The sequence below is a fragment of the Helicoverpa armigera genome, chromosome 16 (assembly GCF_030705265.1).
Source record: "Helicoverpa armigera isolate CAAS_96S chromosome 16, ASM3070526v1, whole genome shotgun sequence".
NCBI classification, from domain to species: Eukaryota; Metazoa; Arthropoda; class Insecta; order Lepidoptera; family Noctuidae; genus Helicoverpa; species Helicoverpa armigera.
In genome coordinates, this window is record NC_087135.1 from 7,334,080 (window position 1) to 7,354,634 (window position 20,555).

Sequence of the window (20,555 nt, forward strand, 5' to 3'; positions counted from 1 at the left end):
GGCGCGTCCCCCGCGCTCTCACGTCCAAAATGTCACTTTCTATTGACATTGTTCACATTGTCATTTTTGTACAAATAAAAATAGGAATGTGCTGCAGGGAGTGAATTATTCAATCAAAAGATTAATTGGTTGTAATAGAATTAATTTTAAGGAACGAAATAAAACTTACATACAAAATGACTACTATCAGACCATTCACATGCGAAGACATGTTAAAATTCAACAATGTGTAAGTCTTCCAAAATATTATTCTAAGGAGTCTAACATACATCATTAATTAACCTAATTGGACACTAAATAACTAAGTTTATCTTTGTCTACAGAAACTTGGATCCCCTGACTGAGACTTACGGGTTATCATTTTATACTCAATACTTAGCACATTGGCCTGAATATTTTCAAGTGGTGGAATCTCCAAGTGGAGAAATAATGGGATACAGTAAGTACAGTTAGTTTGAGTATTAGTGCGCTAATCACGAGATCATAAAATAATGCCTCTTCTGTTGATTTCAGTTATGGGGAAAGCGGAGGGTCACGGAGACAACTGGCACGGTCATGTGACTGCATTAACTGTTGGTCCAGAGTATAGGAGATTGGGCCTTGCAGCAACATTGATGAATATTTTGGAAGATGTCTCTGAGAAGTTTGTTCCTTTATACTATGCAATTGTTATTCAAAAAACACATATTTTTTTATTGTTTCTAAACATTTTATTCATTCTTTTGCAGGAAAAAGGCATACTTTGTAGATCTCTTTGTAAGAGTGAGTAATAAGGTTGCCATCAATATGTACAAGAATTTAGGATACATAGTATACAGGACTGTATTAGAATATTATTCTGGAGATCCAGACGAAGATGCTTATGGTGTGTAATCCTGAAAGCTTTCCTGAATGAAACCTAGCATATTTTTTAATTAGTTTACTAACTCAACATTTTGTTCTTTTCCAGATATGAGAAAGGCTTGTTCAAGAGATGTAAATAAAAAATCAGTTATACCATTGACTCATCCTGTTCGCCCAGAAGATGTAGATTAATGCAATGAAACACTATGATTAAAATAGTGAATTTTATTTAAGAAATTAGTTGTTTTCATTTTCAACTTCATCGTCATTTCTTTGTGGCGGTGTGTGTCCTTCATCATCCTGATCTTCATTTTGTGTTTCTGGTTCTGCAGGTTGAGCAACTTCTTTCTGTTTGCGCCATTGTTTGGCAGCAGCAAGAAGTTTAAGATTAGGTCTAACCATTTCATCTTCTGGAAATATGTAATCAAATACTTCCTCCCAACCTTCTTCAACTCCACTTTCACTAATGATCTTTTGTCTCTTTTTGACTCTTCTGGGCATTTTGGCCATAACCTTTTCAAGTTTTTCTTCATCACCTATTTCAGTTTCAAAATCTTTCCAAGCTTCTAAAAGAAGTACTCTTGCTTCCTTTTCGCCAACACTACGAAGGCTGTCATTAGCGCGCTCATAGACACGCCTAGCTAATTCTACATTAAAATTATCAGCATTTTCAGCATTCAGTTCAAACTTTGCATAAGACAGCCACACTTTTACATGTACTGTTCTTTCTAACAATCTTTCATACAGCTGTCTAGCCTTCTCTGTTTCTCCCTGCTGCACTTCAAAATCTATATAGCTTTTCCATAACAATTCAGGCATATCTAATCTGGGTTGTCCAACTGCAATTTCATAAATGGCTCTTGCCCTGTCTATGTCACCCAGTAATGTTTCCAACTCTGCAAACTTTATCCATGTGATACAGTTTTCTGGGCCATATTCCAAGAACTTCTGGTACAGTATTCTGCACCTGTCAAATTCCCTTAATTGTATTTCCAAGTCAATGTAACCCCTGTACAATTTGTCCCTCGGACATATACCAAGAGCCATTCCCAAAGTTTTTCTTGCTTGTTTTAAGTCTTTACATCTGACTTCAAACTGGGCATACATCAACCAGATTTTGGAGAATGTAAATATTTTATGTGGTAATAATTCCAAACATGTTCTGTAAACTTGTCTTGTTCTCTCAGCATCTTCTGCTTCTAATTCTTCATATAATGCATAATTAATCCATAAATAAATGTAGCGTCGCCAGAACTGCTTGTCTTTAGAAGGAGGTACATTAGCTATGGCTCTCTCATATGTGTCTCTAATGTCATCTACATTCCCTTCATTTTCAACAAGCCTTATGTAATCGAACCATGCATCATAGTTGGTAGGGTTCTCTATTACTTCCTGCTCATACATGTACTTTCTTTTGTTCACAATGACATCTTCAATGCCCGATCGGTCACCATACTTCTTCTCATGTATAGTATAGGCTTTGTACAATTCTTTGTTCCTATCTTTGGGAATGTGATCCAATGCATATTTGTAAATAACTCTGGCTCTGTCATGTTCTTTTTGATTTTCTTCAAATTTTGCAAAGGCAATAAACAATCTCTCATCAAGATCTTCATCACCAAAGAACTCAACAGATCTCTCAAACACTTTTCTTGAACCATTTATGAATCCATGATTTTCTTCAAACTTTGCATACTTTATCCAGTTCTTGACATCAGGGTGTACCATAACAAATCTTTCATAAATTTGTCGAGCCCTATCAAGTTCTTTGTACCTTAATTCAAAGTTGATGTATGTTTGCCACGCTTGTTCATCTGGTTGCCATTCCATCCACCTTTCAAAAACCTAGAAAATAAAACAAAACAATCTTGAGTTCGTTATTATCATGAGTTTGATTAATAGTATTTGCAGTAATGCATACCTGTCTGGCCCCAGCAACATTTTCCAACATCTCTTCCATGTAGGTGTACTTATACCAGAACTGTGAAACTCTTGGCAGTATGGTAACTGCCCTATCCCACAAGTTACGAGCATGATTCACTTGCCTGTTCCTCATCTCCATTTCAGTGTACTTTAACCTGGAATACAACATATTTTAAAGGAATAACAGCAAGTTTATCTTATATTTACCTGAAACACACGCACAATGTATGAAAACTCACCATAAGGTAACATTTCTGTGGTCCACATCAAGTGCTCGCTCATAAATAGATCTGGCCCTTTGAACCTGTTTCTGCGACTCTTCCCACTGAGCATATTTGAGCCAGTTTCCAATAACCTGAAAGTAGAGAAATGTTTTTTGAATTGTTTATAAAAGTTTTTAAATGCAAAATCCAAAAAAAGGCTTAGTTAAAAAGCCTCCTTGATACGTAATTATACCTTAATCAATGCAAAGGTCTAGTAATTAACCAAGCTTATGAAAACAACTGGACCATTATCAGAATTTTGAGGTTATTCCAAACAATTATTAATTTCTTAATTAAAATAATGTGCCAGCTACTTACAAGTCTGTTTTTACGAATGTTGTCTTCAAATGCCTTTCTCTTTCGGTGCTGATAGTCTCTCAACTCCTCTGGATCAGAGATTTTTTGTTTTGGTGGTGGTGGCAAAATTTCCAAGTCTCTCTCTTTAGCTTCTCTGAGAAGCTGTTCAGCTGTAATTTGTATCTCTGCAGGTGCTTTATTTTTTACCTGAAGTGAAGGCACTAATTAATAAATTGCAAAAATAAGCATTACATACAAAATCACTTGTAGCTCAAGTTGTTTACCTTTGCCACTTTGGGCATTTTCGTGGTTTTTCCATCCATCGCTGTTCTAAGTTACGAAAACTTGTTTCTCAATGATATCTACACTTAATGGTGTTATGAATCTGAAAGAGCAGGGTTAAATAATTGTTTGATTTCGATAAAGAAGCAAAGCAAAGAGGGATTGACTGATTGACTTCGTTGCTTTTTTTCCACAGCTCTCACCGAGTCTCACAGACTCACAAGAATAGACCACAGAACATATATGCCCTAAGTGTGAAATAGACTAAACAAACCAAAGACGAAAGCGAAGCAGGCTCTTCTTCTTTTCCAAGATATTCCCATTCTTCTGACACAAAATATCATATTTTCTGTATTTTCTGTCAATGTTGTCAGTGTCATTCATCTTCAGAAGTAAATACCATGTAAATACAGAGTAGGAAATTTAACCTCAAAAGTCTCTACTCCAAACAAAGTTATAGATATTCGGATGAAGGGAAACTGTATTAACTAAACTAAATATTACATATAATTGCATTAGTAATTTCCACTATGCTTAATTCTTTAACGCGTTTAATATATCCACGTACCTCAAGTAAGTTTTGTTTTGCGATTCGATTTTGTATTATTTAAAAAATCTAAACTAGTGTTCGTGATATCGCTGATAGTTTGTAGAACTCAGTGGATATAGCTTGCCATTGCTGCAATTTCTGTACCTCATTAGTCCAGAACTTCCAGAGATTTTGTTTAATATGCAAACATGTAAACTATCTTTTTCTAAAGAAAAATTATGTTGTAAATACTAATAAATGGCGAGTGGTTAGTGGAAAAACAACAACTTTAACCATCTTGTTTTGTAACTTACAGTTATACGAGTATCAGCAAGGGTTTTCAGTCAAAATGCTTCATTTCATAGAGAGAAGTTTGTTGACCAGCAAATAGAGTATATAAAAACATCATTAGCAAATAAAGCACAAGACTGGACCATTGTCAAAAATGATGTACTATCCAAAGAGGGCAATGCAACTCAGAAGAACATTGATGCTATCATGTTAAAGTTTATGGTAAGCCTTAAGCAATATGTTGCAGCTTTATCATTTGCTGACCATTTGAGAAGTACTAATGAAGAACTTTCTTTAGGCACCATGAAGGGCTTATTGAACCTGTACTATGAAATTGGGAAAACTGAAAAATTATCAAAAGAACAGGCTAAGTTTATTTTAGATGCGCATAAGAGTTTACTTGAAAAGTACAAAGTTCTCGACTACAGTTCCTCTGAAACATTACTACATGCACTCTGTGTGATAAATGAATGGGAGAAAGCATTGAAACTGTTGGCTGACATCCACCTGACTACTACTCCTACGCACTCCGCATACAGTACTTTAATTGCCACTTTATTTGGACTGAACAAAAAGAAGAAGGCTCTAGAACTTGTTGAAGAAAGCCTCAAACACAAGAGACCTCTCTTAGATATTGCTTATGAAGCTTGGATGGACTACATTCTAAGGAAATATAAAGATAAAAAAGTAATAGCTAAACACTTGGAGGAATTATTTTCTCACGTAGCTACAAATTGTACTGTCATACCTATGAATACTGCTAACAAATTAAAAGAATTGTATAGCTCTATGCAGTGGAATGCAAAGTTTACCAAAATAAGGAAATTAGAGTAAGTTATTTTCCAGTCAACATCATTAAATGGTTTTTTTTTTGTGAATATTCTAAATTCTTTTTTTGTTTTAGTGGCCAATGTCAATGCTGTAAAGACACACTAGACTGCCTACCATTATCAGAGGAAGAATTCAACTTGCTACAGAAAAATGTGAAAGAAAAGCTTATTGTAGGTTCAGATCTATTTTTAAAAACATCACCTGAAGAACTAAAGAGGTTCTTAGACTTTGTAGACAAAACTGCTCCTTATGACATTGTTTTAGATGGGCTTAACATTGCCTATGCCGTGGGTGCGGGCACTCAAACAGATAAGGCTAAGTTCCTAATAGATGTTGTTGATCATTTTGTGAGGCAGAAGAAAAAGATACTGCTCTTAGGGAGGCAACATATGCTGAGGTGGAATAAAAGAGTAATGCAGGATATCAAGCATAAGACAAGCTTTTTCTTAACTGATAATATGTAAGTTGATAATGTATGATTGTTTGATATTTGATTTTCCTGGTATCAAGAAATAGGTTTTTTAGAAAATCTATTTGCTGTTACGCTAGATAATTCAATAGGTAAAAGTATATTCTATTCACAGATCTCAAGATGACCCATACTTCATAACAGCAGCAATAATAAGTGGGCCACAGACTGACATAGTGTCCAAGGATCTACTACGAGGGCACAAGTTCCTGTTACAGGATGACAGTTTAAGGCTTTTGTTCAAGAGATGGCAGTGGCAACACCAGTGGATGGTGTTTATCAAAAGTTTCAAAGGAGTTTCGATACAGGTGATAATGTTATTCTTATTTAAAAAGTTTTTTAATTCCTAGTCGTTTTCCCGCGGTTTCAGCGGCGTCCCGTGGGAATAGCACGTGCTGGGATAAAATATAGCCTTTTCTCGGGAAGAGTAAAGCTTTCCAACAGTGAAAGAACTTAACAAATCGGATCAGTAGTTTTGGAGCTTTTTGGGTACAAACAAGCAAAAAATGTTTCCTCTTTGTTATGTTAATATAGAAAAAAAATTAAAATTAAGATATAAAAATATCCTTAAATTGTTGAAATCCTTAATCATTCTTATCATTATGCTTTCAGGAGCCATTAAAATTCACCCCCTGCGCGCAGAAGAAAAATGGTACCTGGCATCTACCATTTGAAAGGGAGGCTTCGACTACAGGTCAATTCAATGATGGCACTCCAGATCTCTACAGTTGGATTTGTTTAAGGCATAAATAAAAAAGTAATAATATACATTTGCTTTTTTTTACTCTGTTACACTCGTTTATCAAATCAAAATCATTTCATAAAACTAAACTGAAAATCAGAACTTTTTGAACGTCGATAAAAATATAAAAAACAGCTCCCAAAAACCCACCACTTCCTACGTGCTATTGCCGGGAAGAAGTGATCCAAAAAACTCTGATCCATAAGCACAGTTATTTGGCCACCTGAAAGACAATAAACTTTTAACAAAAGCCTTTTTAGCCTATAGCTAAGAAAAGTACAGGCTGGATTTTTTAGTATTTAAATTATACTTAACAGAGATAAAAACCAGTTCACATGTCAACTGAATTGACACGACACGTGTAAATTTTGGAGAACTCTCTTTTAAAATTAATAGTGGTATATTTCCTTAAATAAAAATGCCGACGGCTTCAAGAAAATCTGAGCCCAAGGATAAGGTGAAGGGGTCGAAAGGCGACCTTTATTCTGGGTCTGATCAAAATGTCAAAATCATGAGAATGGATTCAGGTAAAAAAAGGTTATACTGAAAAGTTTTAGGTCCCAGGTACCTTTGCCCGTACGAAAAAATATCCGAAGACGGCTCTGCGGATTTTTCGAAAGAGCAACCGAGGCCCTGTTACACAAAATGCTCTAGAAGAAACATGGTGGGTTACTGGGAGGGGCCCGTTGTGGGAGGGAGCAGCTATTCATCTGATGATTTCTCACCTCAAAAAAAAAGGGAGACCTCATCACTCATTATTACCTATTACTTTGTTTTATAAGTAGGTACCTCATTTATGTACATTGTATATGTTACGGGTAAAGCTAGAAGGTGGAGTAAACCTAGGTTTACCCGGGTTGACTTAGTATTACCCAAGCTTCTTGGGTAAAGTCCGAATAATAAGTAAAATAAATTTTAAATTCGGGGTTTACCCATGCTCACCTAAGTCTACCCAACTCTGACTGGGTAATGTTAGGTGTTGCGTAATTTTCGAGCCCGTGGCGTTATTCTAAAAATGTTTAATTGCAAAACAGAATGTGCCACAAAGAAGTGTTCATGCGAAGCTGCAGGAAAATTGTGCAATTCTAAACGTCACAGCAGCTTATCTTGCTCAAATAAATAATTTCAATTTGATCAACAACGATCGTTATTAGTATTTTTCTATTAAAGCTTAAGTATTTTTCTCTTCAAGCGATTACGATAGCCGGTGTATGTTTTTTTTAATTATAAATGTTAAAAATGACCATGGATTTTCATTTCATTAATTAATTAGACAAATTTTTAACATTACCCAGTCGGAGTTGGGTAGACCTAGGTGAGCATGGGTAAACCCCGAATTAAAATTTATTTTACTTATTATTCGGACTTTACCCAAGAAGCTTGGGTAATACTAAGTCAACCCGGGTAAACCTAGGTTTACTCCACCTTCTAGCATTACCCGTAACATATATACTTATCAATAAGTAAAATGCTTCTTCAATACCTTATCCTACCTATTTAACTAACATACTTAGGTACCTTCAAAAACTTATATGATATCTTTTGGACAATCTTGTCAGAGGGACCTGGAAGCAAGATGTCGGCTCGTCTCCGTCGAAACATGGAAAGAGTGGAGATGCTGGCTCGGCCCAACTCTCGGCGACTGCGGTCGCTTTGGGACGAGAAGTGTGCTATCCTGCCGCGCGATCGAAGAGATAAAATTAAGAGCGCCTTGGAAGAAGACTATTTTCTTAGTCCTGAGTATGTCTTTCTTCTTTATTTTGCCTTTATGGTTTTATGATGAAACATGCATTCACAGATTTCACTCAAATATCCATAAACGTAATGTAATCAGGTAGATACCTCCGGCTATATACCTATTAACTACTCTCTTTTTTTTCACACTGAATTCTGCAGGGTCTTCAAGCCAATACATAAATACACCGTGACATTTTAGTCGTCTTACAACGGCAGCCCACTTCATGTATCCAATGACTAGAACACGTTCATTAAGAAAATATATATATTTATGACATTTGAATAATTCAAAAATAAAAATAAATTCATTATTATGACGCATGACATAGATTATAAAAACACCCTGTAGTGAGCGCGGCCCGAGTCTTTATCAATGGAGCGGCGCGGCGCGTCTTTATCAAAGTTCATTCACCCTAGCGCAAAATAAGTTTCTTACTATTGCAATCTTAATGTTCTCATCATGTAGCAGTTTGTAAACTTGCACTCTTACTTAACTTGTAACACTTAATTCCAATTCTTCCTTCATACTTTTACGGGCTTAGGACCGTCAGAAACATTTTTCGTAATAAAACCAAAACAGAGTGATGTAAGTTGACAATGACGTACCTATTATCAGGCCTCAGTCACTCTCTGTACTCGCGCGCGATAAATGCCTACCGCTCGCTGGGTTACCGGTAGCCCCACGCGGCTCAGGGCGCACAACAGTCACACGCGCCGCGCGCGCTCCAATATTATAATTTTTAGTTCGTGCGGGTTGATCACTCCTCGGTTCCGTAACATTATTAGATTGTTAGGCGCAGCGTACAATCTTCTTGCTTCCCTTAAATTGTCACCAGCTATTGCGTGCACGCGTACCATTTGTAGGTACTCGATATTCGAGTAGCGACGGTTCCTATCACTCATCATGCAAGACGTATACCCTATTCACTCGTAGCGATCGCGAACAACACTTGATTACCGGTAGTGCGCGCACACTTCCACTTGCGGTGTTCGGACGGCAACTGAGCCACAGAATGACCTTTAAAACCAATTTTTAAGTAAAAGGCGGCATTTATCAAAGTCCACGTGGACTCTTTGAAAAGTGCCGTCGTCGTCTTTGGCGGTGCCGTCGTGCCGCTCGTGGAATGAATCTCATTGGATGACAGTCCACGTGGACTGTGCTAGATTGGCTTACGATATTTTGTCTCGTAAAAAATGGAGATGGAACGATCACTCGACTCGAGCGCTGGGAAGGTACTACTTTCTACCGTTTGATACGTAAACATTATTAACAGGATGTTTCTTATTTCTAATGTATTATTTATTTTTCTTTGCACCTATTATCTTAATTAATGCTATAAAATTAATAATCATGTCTAGTGGTATTTTATGTCGGATACATTCAGTGGACCACCTTTGTAAGACGACTAAAAAGTCGCGGTGTATAATTCGGTAAAAGTTTAAATTAGGTAATTAATAAGGACCTAAAGAAAAATTGATTTGTAAAATTACAATGAAAGCCTTTACCGTCTTACATGAACGTTGCGATGATCTGCAGGCAAACCGAGCAATATTTCCAAGCTTTGAACGAGTCTTCTCGGCGTTGGTCCGGCCCGGGAGGCATGGTCAGCCGTAAGGAACACGTTGATAGAAGCAAGGAGTTGCGCCAGCGACAGAAGTGGCTGGTCAACTTTAGCGCGCAGGTTTGAACAGATTGACTCCTTAGATGGTAGCCAATGGGTAGAGCAAGCTACTGGAGTATTGTTTCTTTGTAGGGACTTCGCTTGCAAATAGGAACACTGGAAAGCTTTAGAGATACTACTCCTGTATTTTATTTGCAGTAATAAGGTGCTTTGTTTTTTTGTGTTAGTCGAAGAAATGTAGGGTCCAAAATTCAAGGTAAAACGTACTGATAATGTGTTACTTAATAAAATGGATTTTAGATAATTATTCTATTTTATCCAGGTGGCATACCGTTTATGCGATTACATTGCAAAAGGACAGAAGGAAATGTTGGTCTCTAACCGCCTGAGAGCTATCGCCGATGTTGTTTTGGAGAGAGTTGCCGAAATTCTGGGTTAGCATTATAATAATTTTAGTAACCGTTGTCCCTAAAAATGTTATGCTTAAGTAGATCCCAGTCAATAGGTTACGTCTCAGGTGTCCATTCACGGAAGCTTTGATTGAAAAACTTTTTTGAATATGCTTTATCTATACATAGATATTGTAGAGTGCCTGGATAATCCTATGCCCTAATAATTAGGTGAACCAAAACCAACTCGCACCAACCCGGGCCGTCTCCCTCGGTTCATGGTGGCGATTTCGGACCGAATCGCGGTCTGGATCGAGAACGCGGTCTACCGAGCTGATGCCAGCGAGCCCATTGGAGCCGTGAAGGGAGGCGACGAGCACATGCGGCTTGACGCTGAAAAACCTCTCATATGCTAATGACATAAGATTCAAATTGCAGCGGGGTGAGTTTGTTATTTTCGTCATTTTAGAAATTAGTAATTCTGAAAATATTTCAAATACAATTATTATGTTTACGCTAATATGTGGTGGAATTAGAAGCAATAAACGCGATTATAAATTCGAGAAGCGATTGCTAGATTTTCCAAGTAAGGAGACATTTGAATTCATTTTATGGACATACAACATTCTAAAATAGAAATATGATGGTATAATGGAATTTTATTATACCTACTGCAAATAATGCATTAATCGATTAAAAATGAGATGATGTAATAATAACTTTGGATTACATAAAACTAGTGATGCAGAGTGCAAACTAGGATAGGAGTTGACCATGTGAAGCCAGGAATTTGCTTAGTTTTTAGTCACCAAAGTTTTACTCTGCCATGAAACCGTTTCTCAATTTCTCCCAAAAATTACCTAATCCCTTTTGCAACTGTCTGTAGGCTGGATAGGATGACAGGATCATAATCACGTTTTCAGCAATGACTGATGGCACCACCTAAAAACTGATGGTTGAAGGTTAAAACCTTGAAAACTGCACAGTTTTGCTTCTGTCCCTATATCAGAAAAGGAAAACTAGATAATTATGTCATGCATAATTTATAAAGTATTGTCAGTATAAATACTTAAATCAATAGACTATTCTTAATTGAAACGCTTCCATACTTCGCATATAATGAGAACTAGCGAATGACTGACTACATTATAAAGCACCGCCTACACTTTGATCCAGTTATGTGTAATTATATACGTAACCTTATATACCAGTATTTACACCGACATTATTGCTTCTAATTGACACTTTTATGTGCTTTGCATACTTGAAAACAAAGAAGTTAATATGTTATGTTCTGTAGCCTACACTTATGAATTTTCTGTATGATTATAACGACAATATAGAGACGAATGATGATTGAATAAATTTCAATTTGAATTTATTTAAGAGTACTAATAAGAGTCAATATTCACTTAGGTATCCCAGAATTGATTTATTTGGGAGTTATGGTTTTCTAGTCCTTGCAGTCTTTTTACACTATTAGGATCCAGTTGCAACGTTTAATTCTAACGATGACCAAACCATAACCTACCGTATACCGGCCGCCCAATGATCAAATCGGCGATTTGACAGCAAAAAATGCTACGGTTATCGTCATAGTTAAATAGTGCAACATTCAATTCACCGTTAGTCTGCCAAACGGCCCTAGCTCCTATTAAAATCTTTGTATTTCCACGTAGCAAGTGCTAAAACTGTGTGATCAATGTCAACTAGGTGTAGAAAAGTTGACAAATACCGTTCTTGTATTAATATGCAGTAGGCACTTTTATCGGTTTACAAAGCTTAGCACAAAGCTGCATTGCTTGGTGACCTTCAAGGGCCCTATATAATGCCTCTGCCTTCCTCAGGACGATATAGTTTGCATTGAGAAGGCTCAGCAGCAGTTCTCCACAATCAATCAATATGAAGTACTTCGTAAGTATTATTTTGAATATTTTCCTAAAAACTGCCTCTGGTAATTACGTGAACAAGCTTAGGCGACAAAGGATCCAAAGCTTTCTTCCATATTAAAAAATCTGGGCACCTAGAAAGGAATCCTTACTAGTATTATAAATGCGAAAGAAACTATCTATAGTACTTTCACATAAAATTGGACTGATTTAGATATTTGGTTCTCAAATCTACAGCCCAAGAGTGGATATCATTTATTCTTTGCACCAGCGTACGGGAAGAACTTCCCTCGAGATGCGTCGTGGGGAACCGCTAGTATTGTTTAGGTTTCCTAATCAGATATAAGGGCATTTACTGATCCTGTTTTGTGTGTCGTTGTTTGTCTACATTTCTTTGTTTATCTATTTCCAGCTGGTTTTCCTGATCGTCTGCGTGGCTCTGGCCACTGCTTCTCCTCAGCTCATCGCTGCGTGGCCAGGCTGGCCAGGATATGCTGGCGTCGTGCCTGCTACTAGGGTACGTATTATAATGAAATATCTAGTTACTAGTTACAACCTTTTTCTTGTCCCACTTCTGGGCACAGACTTCCTCTCACACGGAGAAGGATTGAGCGTTGGCCCGCTTTGAGCAAGCGTGGTGATTAACGCTCAGTGAAATATCGTAGTGGAATTTATGTCCAATGCAAAAAAACCTGAATTGAGAAGACTGCAAAGTCGATAAAAGAATGTCATAAAAAATCATAAAATGGTCCTTTGCAACTTGGGACGAAGAAAAGGAGAAATATCTAGAAATATTGACACACACATCAATTCATATACCACTGTTTAAGTCACCATAACCATCGAAAGCTCTAAGCATAGTCAGTCTATTACCTAATTTTACATTTTCTCTAACCTTTTTACTGTTGACTTATCTAATTACCTTTGTCCACAGACCCTGGTAGCTGGCCCCACCGTAGTGAACCATGGCGCTCGCATCATCGCTCCTGGTTACGTCATCTAAGCTATACCGTGCCTGCTCCTCAAACAACACCTTGCATTATGTCCAATGGTCCAACTCAGAGCATACTCGTATATTGTACATATTGATCTGTAACTAAGTATATAATTAAATTGAAGGTATCGTCTTTAATTTTTTTGTTTTTGTATATCTACCAAAATAAATCTATATTCCTTTCCAACACGAAATACCTACAGACACAATGACAAACCATGACGATAAGACAAGAGTATTTATCGCAAAATCGACGTTATAACTGACATAGGTACATAAGCAGACCCTCAAAATTCAGAAAAGCAATCGTCAAGTGCCGTAACTAAGGAGATACTTGTGAGCCAGACCTGTTTTCACCTAAAACAATGCCATTTCAAAAATAAACGCCCACGCGATATGGTTATGAAGCCCATATACATCTACGTAACAGGGAGTCAGTACATAGGGGAGTACATAAGCGAGATGCCTAAAGGTACAGCATGTGCCTATCGTCAAATGCGTTAAAGCCTGAAAATAGAAAAATAAAAGAGAAAAATTAGGGGAATCAAATAAACCACGTTCGGATATAGGTTCATTATTAAAAAGAAAAACATCAAAAATATTGAGAGAGGGCAATATTTTTGATGTTTTTCTTTCATAGGTCAAAGGGCAAAGAGCGTCGCGTTGCTTGTTGCTTCGTCATCACAGACGGTAGAAATGATCAGTAAATCGATGAATACATTCTTGAAACCGAACTTAAACAGTTCGTAAAACCATTCATTTTTTAATGATTTTTGTCTCTCATTTGGTCAATTTAATTAAAAATCGTTTGGGGTGTTTGTGGTTTTGCGCATTTCACGTTACACGGTATATAGGAGTGTAGGTATAGGGAGAATGCACAAGAGAGTATATAAGAGGTGTACATAGGTATGTATATAGGGAGAGTACACAAGGCAGTTTATAGGAGAAAACAAAAAGAAGAATTACTTAGATGTGATGTAATAAGTAAATTAGGGCTATGACAACATCTGATGTAATCCTACCATGGAAAGGCAAAAACAAAAGAAGAACAACCAGAACCAGCCCACATGAAATGTAAATAGCATGTTATAACTAGTAATATTAGTAATGAGTAATCTAAATATGTATGATTGATAACTAGGTTTGATGTCATAAATGTAAATAAGCCTCATAACTTCTAAGAAGCAGTGGACTATGTCTATAAATCAACGCGAATGTAAGTATGCAAATATTGTGAATGACTAAATTATCAGGAAAGCCTGCATTGTTAACCAAGAACCATAAATAGTTATGTATTGAAAGTCATCCTAAGCTGTTTCATAACATTGGATAAATTGTAGGCAAAGGGTTTTTCTCACGAAGGGCCGGAAGGTGCAAACGTTCGCCTTTCTTTACACACGATGTGACAGTGACCCATCAATTGTTATTAGCGTAAAACTCAAAACAAATGTCTACAGCGCTATAAGTGTGTAAAAAGGAAGACCAATTCATAACAGGCAGAACACCTTATCTGCATTAATACTTCTGTGTCAAGCAATTATTGCACTATATTTTAAGATCTATGTACAATTGAAAAACAATATTTGCAATAGGTATCCCGGCTGTCATTGAACATTCTTGGCAGTCGTTACGGGTAGTCAGAAGCCAGTAAGTCTGACACCAGTCTAACCAAGGGGTAAGGGGTATCGGGTTGCCCAGGTAACTGGGTTGAGGAGGTCAGATAGGCAGTCGCTTCTTGTAAAGCACTGGTACTCAGCTGAATCCGGTTAGACTGGAAGCCGACCCCAACATGATTGGGAGAAAGGCTCGGAGGATGATGATTTGCAATAGGTATATAATTATATTATATTTTATTGTAGTATTAACGCGCACTACTAGTTTCTAAAATAAGCTGTAAAAAGACGCTAAATGGAATACGCAAAGTTCGTTAACTTATAAAGAGAGGGGCCTGATAGAATAGTGACATTTTCGAAATTAGAGAGATTGATGTTATTTTTTCTTGAAAGATTAAAAAAATATATTGGATGTTCTTATTTATATTTTATCTTCTTTTTTATATCTTTCATTGCAACTGTTCCAGTTATGGATCTCTCCAAAATCACACCACGATAAGCAACTCTAGACAACAGACAAAAATCTGCTTGGTATAGTGTATAAGTAGATAACGCTCTTTATGTTGAAAGGCCATAATCACGCCCAAAATGCACAAAATAATTCGCTAACATAGTGCACCTAGCACACAATAATAAAATGTAGAGTGGTGCCAGAGTGAGTCCTTTGGACTTTCATATTATTTTTAGGCTTTTATTATTTTAAGGCTTTAATACAGCAATAGACCAACTGAAGTGTCGTCAACAAAAAATAGCATCTAACTGAAGCAAAATCCACGTTTAACTACACAGATTGATGACAGAACAATCCTAATAAATTATTATGCGCACCATAACTGGAGCGCATAATATTATTCTGCGCATTTTTTTCCGTGACAACTGGTATTTTCATTAGATATTCAGATAGGCTGTTCTGACCTTAGGAGGGTCTAGGCCTGCGTAGGGCTGCATTGCTGGCTGGCCTTCGAAAGCCCTATATATGCGTCTGCCTTCCGTGAGACGGTATAGTTGCACTGAGAAGGCTCGACAGCAGTTCTCGTGAGATCTACATACACTGCCATCAAAATGAAATACTTCGTGAGTACCTATCATATTCTGCGGAAATTGTTTTGTTAAAAAAAGTAACTGCGGTTGGGTAAAAGTTTAAAGAAATTACCGTGCGGATTTTTGAGTTCTGAGAGTGTTGACAAGGCCTTGTACCCATAATTGTCTCATATCGATCCTTAACTTAGAACTTACAAGTTTGGTTTTTATGACCAAAACAAAATTTAAACCATCCCTTTCTACATAACCTGGAATATAAATCATTCATTATTAAAATGGTAATGTTCTTCCAGCTGGTTTTCCTCGTGGTCTGCGTGGCTCTGGCCGCTGCTGCACCCCAGCTCATTGCCACACTCCCCTACACTGCCGCCATTGCTCCTGCCACTGGGGTAAGTTATTTTCTTATTAGTCTTTTGCCAAGTGTCATGACCAATTGATTCTCATATGTCGTTTTTAGTTTAGAAGTCTTGGACGGAGCTTCCTTTGATAGTTGGATTCATTGTTACCAATAAATTGAATGTTTAATCGAATTTGAAGATGAAAAAGCCCTTATAATTTGTAAACATTAGTTAAGAGTTGAAGGTTTGAGTGACCTAGAAAAAAAACGATAGATAAGTTTTTCTGTTCTTATAATATTAAAATAGTAGGTATTCTTTTGACGTATTTTTAGTACCTAACTATCAATTTGGGTCTCATAGTTTTACCTTTAGAAATTAATTTATGTATCTTCAGTTTTCATAATCAAATCAAAGACGTCATCAACAATCTTTTAACATGCTTTCACTGTTAATGTTATATTAATATTAATTTAGTTTAGACTTCCTGATAGGTTTTCCTAGTAGTCACAAGCATGCAAGAAGTTGCATATGCAAATGCTGTGCATTATTAGCTGATGCTTATCACTTTACTCAAATGCTGAGCGAATTGAATTTATAGCAATAAATAAGCTGTCGAGTTTTTGTTACCAAATTCATCTACATTTTATGTAAAAAGAAATGTGAACCTATTACCAAATTAGTTTCACTGTATTACTGAGATCACTTGATATTTTTGTTATTACTTTGCTTTTATTGTTTAGAGGAACTAATATCTATGTTTTCCCACAGACTTTGGTAGCCGGCCCTACCGTAGTTAACGGCATCGGAGCCCGCTGGATCGCACCCGGTTATGTCGGCCCAGCCTTCATCTAAACATCTCTAACCAGCTGATTCAACTTGCACTTTGTTCATTGGCTGCCATTCCGTCTTCTCGTATCTGTAAATAATTAATTAATTATCTGTAACAAATAAATGGATATTAATTTTACGTAAACTATGGTGTTTCTGTTATCCTTTTGTAAATTATTTTTATTTGATCTTTAAGATTACCTAATCTATTACACTTAAATTGTTTTGTAGGAAAAAGTCGTTTGAATTAGGTAAACTTAGATTTGATAAGAGTTTATTTAAAGAGATTTAAATCTGGATTTTAATAAAAATCGTTAAATAAAGATTGAAAAAGCGTACCCCAGCTTGTAATTGCATGTAATTATTCAATTTGCATCGTCATTTCGTTATTCAACAAAACTGCAATCATTAAATTAGTGTCAGTCTCGAAAAAAGCCGATAAATCAGATTGAGATTGTAATTTCCGCACAGAAGCCGAAGATGGCAGATCTAGATCGTGTCACTCATTATATAATGTGCTGAATTTTATTTATTTTAGCGTTTAATTATAAATTATATCAAATCAGAGTGGAGACGGCAGTTAATTTTATTTTTTAATTACCTAAAGATATATCTACTTATTCTGCTCGGGAAACTCGATGGAAGAAAATAAAACCTTTTTAATTATATCTAATGATTTAGCACAACTCTACATTGTTTATGGTTGTTGACCGTTAAGTTTATTTTCGGTGAACATGGAATCTATTTTTATCAGACTCATTTACATTGTACGTCGGTTGAATAATAGTTAAAACTTTCATAATCTTTCAAATGTCGAATTATCTTAATTTTTGCAGTCATGTTGTTAAGCTTATAATAAATGCGTAGCCAATCCATACATAGCTAAAATGCGAGAAAGTAATGTTTTACGTTAGAAATTATCTCATGTCAGAAGTCGCGACGAATATAATTTAAATATTTAACATAATACGGCTCTGAGGAATTTTAATGGCTCGTATACAGTTACGTAAATGATGTCATATGGTATAATTCATTTGTAGGTATGGAGATTTGCGTTGAAATGAAATTAATGTTGCGGTAGGTTTCAAGCATGAAGCCCTTTGTAGATAACAGTAAATAGATTTTTCATTTACATACTTAATTTGGATATTTGATAAGAACTCTTAACCTAAAGTAAACCATGCTTTAGATAAGGATCACAACTTTTCCGATGCGATTTTTTTGATTTCACACTTAGGTACATATCTACAGAGTGTAATGCGGTTGAAAGTAAATACAAAAAACTTTTTTGGCTAATATAATTATGCTAACTTTCCATCTACCAATGCCAGTGTAAAACAGAGATGGCGACTTGTCCGAGCACGTGCTTCCAAGATTATGTAAGGCAAGAACAATGACTCAGTGTATAGCCAGATCTCAGATTCATTTTACATTGAAATTTTTGAAAAGGAATAAAAATTCTACATGGCAATGTGGATGTACATATGTACATATCGTGTATATTGACAATGAAATAAATATTGTGTTGACGACACACTCTCTTATAGTTTCAGAAGTATACAAACCAATTCACCCGCACAAATATTTGATCAGAACCAAAATAAAATCAATACAACCGAAAGGGGACAACCAATTTTAATCAGTGTTTTTTTGCCATTCTCGCTATAAAGGTACTCTTTATTATACGTGTTATATAATATAATGTAATTTGGTATAAAATGATATAAATCTTACCGATCGTAACAGTGTGGTCGCTAGAGATAGTAAAAGTGGTCAGTCTTGAAAAATAAAAGAATACAAGAGACTTAAAAACTTGCTTTTGCGACCGACATAACTGACAATCTCATTTGGTAACACATTGGAGAATTAAATTAAATTAAAAGACAGTATGATTTTATTTACTCGTTAATTAGTAGAATTTGAGATATTTTTATTTTATTTGCAAGTTCAATATGTAACGTGCAAAAATATCCGCTTACTAAAATTTTATATAATTATTAGACTTTCGTTAAGTCATCTGTGTTAACTTTTTCTAGCATTAATCTCAATGACAAAAATAACATAAAATCACTCTTTAACGAAGTAGGAAGAGGTATTCCTCTAAAAACCAGTTTTTTTTACATCTAGGGTAATGGAATCCACCCGCCTGCCATTAAAGTTCTCAAGAAATCGCGAAACCCATTACCACTCGTGTTCGTTACTATCACATAACACCAATGAGTCACGTGTAGACCCACTGAGTCTACTGCGAAGGTTGCCATAGTGTATTTGAGATACAGATTTGGGAAATCTAAGCAAATACACTGAAAAACAGGCTACTTAAAAAATAGAATAAACTTTATTGCTACGTCATTTAATGTTACCGTTACTGCAAAAAGTAACAGATATAAGGACGTGCCATGATACTCCTACGAGTTGAGGACTTGCTATTGCAGACTCATTTGAAAGACAGTCCCTTGATTTCTTCTTCCCATGTTATAAAATGGCAGCATCAAATCAAAGTTCGCTCAGCGCTGATCTGAACAGATGGCTCGGTGGGTCTACATACTTATTACATAACACAAGACGTCACCTGACGTTCGTTCCGCGACCTACCACGCGTGATACATTCAGGAAGGAACAAAGAGAATGCTGTGACGTCACCATCAGGCCCTTGGTCCCACGTCTTATCCAGTTACATCATAATGAGAGGACTCCGTAAGTCTTAGAACGGCTTTCGAAAGGCGTGCATCGATGTAACCTCTTATATAAAATTAGTAACGGTGGCGATATGTCAATGCTCTTGTTGTAAATCGAAGATAGTTAACATTATCAAGTATGGAAGTAATAAAAGGTAGGTAAGTTCTCAAATCTTTATGAATCTGATAACTCTTCCGTTTATACAGTTTTTACAATGACTTCTTTAAAGGAGGTACAATGCTTAAAAACCGGAAAATCTCGCAATCTCCTTAATGTAAAAACTGGCCTCATTTTTTCTGCAACTCTTTTTTCTTTTACTGCCTTTTGTGCATAGTTCAATTCTTTAGTTGTTTTATGAACTAAACGTTTTTATGTGTAAGTTAAGTTATAGTTTGTGTATTTTACAAGAACTATTAAAATTAGAAGTCATAAAAACAAAATAAATAAATAAGCCCGCATAATGTGTGGGATTGCCATTGTATTACCAAACTTTTATGTATTAATCACCGTCGGAAAAAGATAGGAAATTCGAATATAATTGCACTGCACTCCTCGTAGAAAGTAGGTCTCTATAATAAATAAAATAGTTCTAAAACATTTCTAACATAATCATGCGTTACTGCAAAAACTCTGAAAATAATTATGCACTAGATAAAGCTATAGTACTATATGCAACCATGCGTAGAGAGCGCAAAGCAATCTGTTTGGTCGAAGGGTGTTACTCTGCTAGTTACTTGTTAGATAAGATAGTAGAAGATAGTATAAATAGTTGTGCCTTATTTTATCTACTATGAGTCGTGTAGTTATAAAATCTTAAGTATCTTGTATTGGATAATATCCTTTCACTACAGATGTAACTTGCTAGCACAATCGCACATCGATCAATATATCACCGAAAAAGTATTTATTAAAATATTATGTTTATGCCAAAATATGAAAACTTCTTTTTAGAAGA

The 20,555-nt window shown here is 36.0% G+C and overlaps 5 protein-coding genes across 5 annotated transcripts; 4 read left to right on the plus strand and 1 right to left on the minus strand.

Annotated features, from left to right (window-relative positions):
- The first annotated feature begins 32 nt into the window (after positions 1-32).
- Positions 33-1,080, plus strand: LOC110379794 (N-alpha-acetyltransferase 20). Its single transcript, XM_021339596.3, has 5 exons — positions 33-229; positions 324-439; positions 514-643; positions 729-865; positions 950-1,080. Exons 1-5 carry the CDS (start codon positions 177-179, stop codon positions 1,033-1,035), a joined length of 522 nt encoding a protein of 173 aa, XP_021195271.1. The 5' UTR covers positions 33-176; the 3' UTR covers positions 1,036-1,080.
- Positions 1,054-3,802, minus strand: LOC110379791 (protein crooked neck). The gene is made up of 5 exons (XM_021339594.3): positions 3,611-3,802; positions 3,348-3,533; positions 3,006-3,121; positions 2,765-2,921; positions 1,054-2,688 (listed from the first exon to the last, which is right to left on the minus strand). The coding sequence occupies exons 1-5, from the start codon at positions 3,647-3,649 to the stop codon at positions 1,081-1,083; spliced, it is 2,106 nt and encodes a 701-aa protein (XP_021195269.3). The 5' UTR covers positions 3,650-3,802; the 3' UTR covers positions 1,054-1,080.
- Positions 3,803-4,004: 202 nt separating this feature from the next.
- On the plus strand, positions 4,005-6,496 carry LOC110379793 (mitochondrial ribonuclease P catalytic subunit). The gene is made up of 5 exons (XM_021339595.3): positions 4,005-4,181; positions 4,454-5,258; positions 5,333-5,719; positions 5,844-6,036; positions 6,341-6,496. Exons 1-5 carry the CDS (start codon positions 4,139-4,141, stop codon positions 6,479-6,481), a joined length of 1,569 nt encoding a protein of 522 aa, XP_021195270.3. The 5' UTR covers positions 4,005-4,138; the 3' UTR covers positions 6,482-6,496.
- Positions 6,497-6,805: 309 nt separating this feature from the next.
- On the plus strand, positions 6,806-12,593 carry LOC110379804 (uncharacterized). The gene is made up of 7 exons (XM_021339608.3): positions 6,806-6,997; positions 8,030-8,210; positions 9,745-9,889; positions 10,152-10,263; positions 10,450-10,660; positions 12,066-12,132; positions 12,520-12,593. Exons 1-5 carry the CDS (start codon positions 6,889-6,891, stop codon positions 10,632-10,634), a joined length of 732 nt encoding a protein of 243 aa, XP_021195283.1. The 5' UTR covers positions 6,806-6,888; the 3' UTR covers positions 10,635-10,660; positions 12,066-12,132; positions 12,520-12,593.
- Positions 12,594-16,015: 3,422 nt separating this feature from the next.
- LOC110379805 (uncharacterized) lies at positions 16,016-17,066 on the plus strand. The gene is made up of 2 exons (XM_064038694.1): positions 16,016-16,144; positions 16,862-17,066. The coding sequence occupies exons 1-2, from the start codon at positions 16,031-16,033 to the stop codon at positions 16,943-16,945; spliced, it is 198 nt and encodes a 65-aa protein (XP_063894764.1). The 5' UTR covers positions 16,016-16,030; the 3' UTR covers positions 16,946-17,066.
- Positions 17,067-20,555: the final 3,489 nt, after the last annotated feature.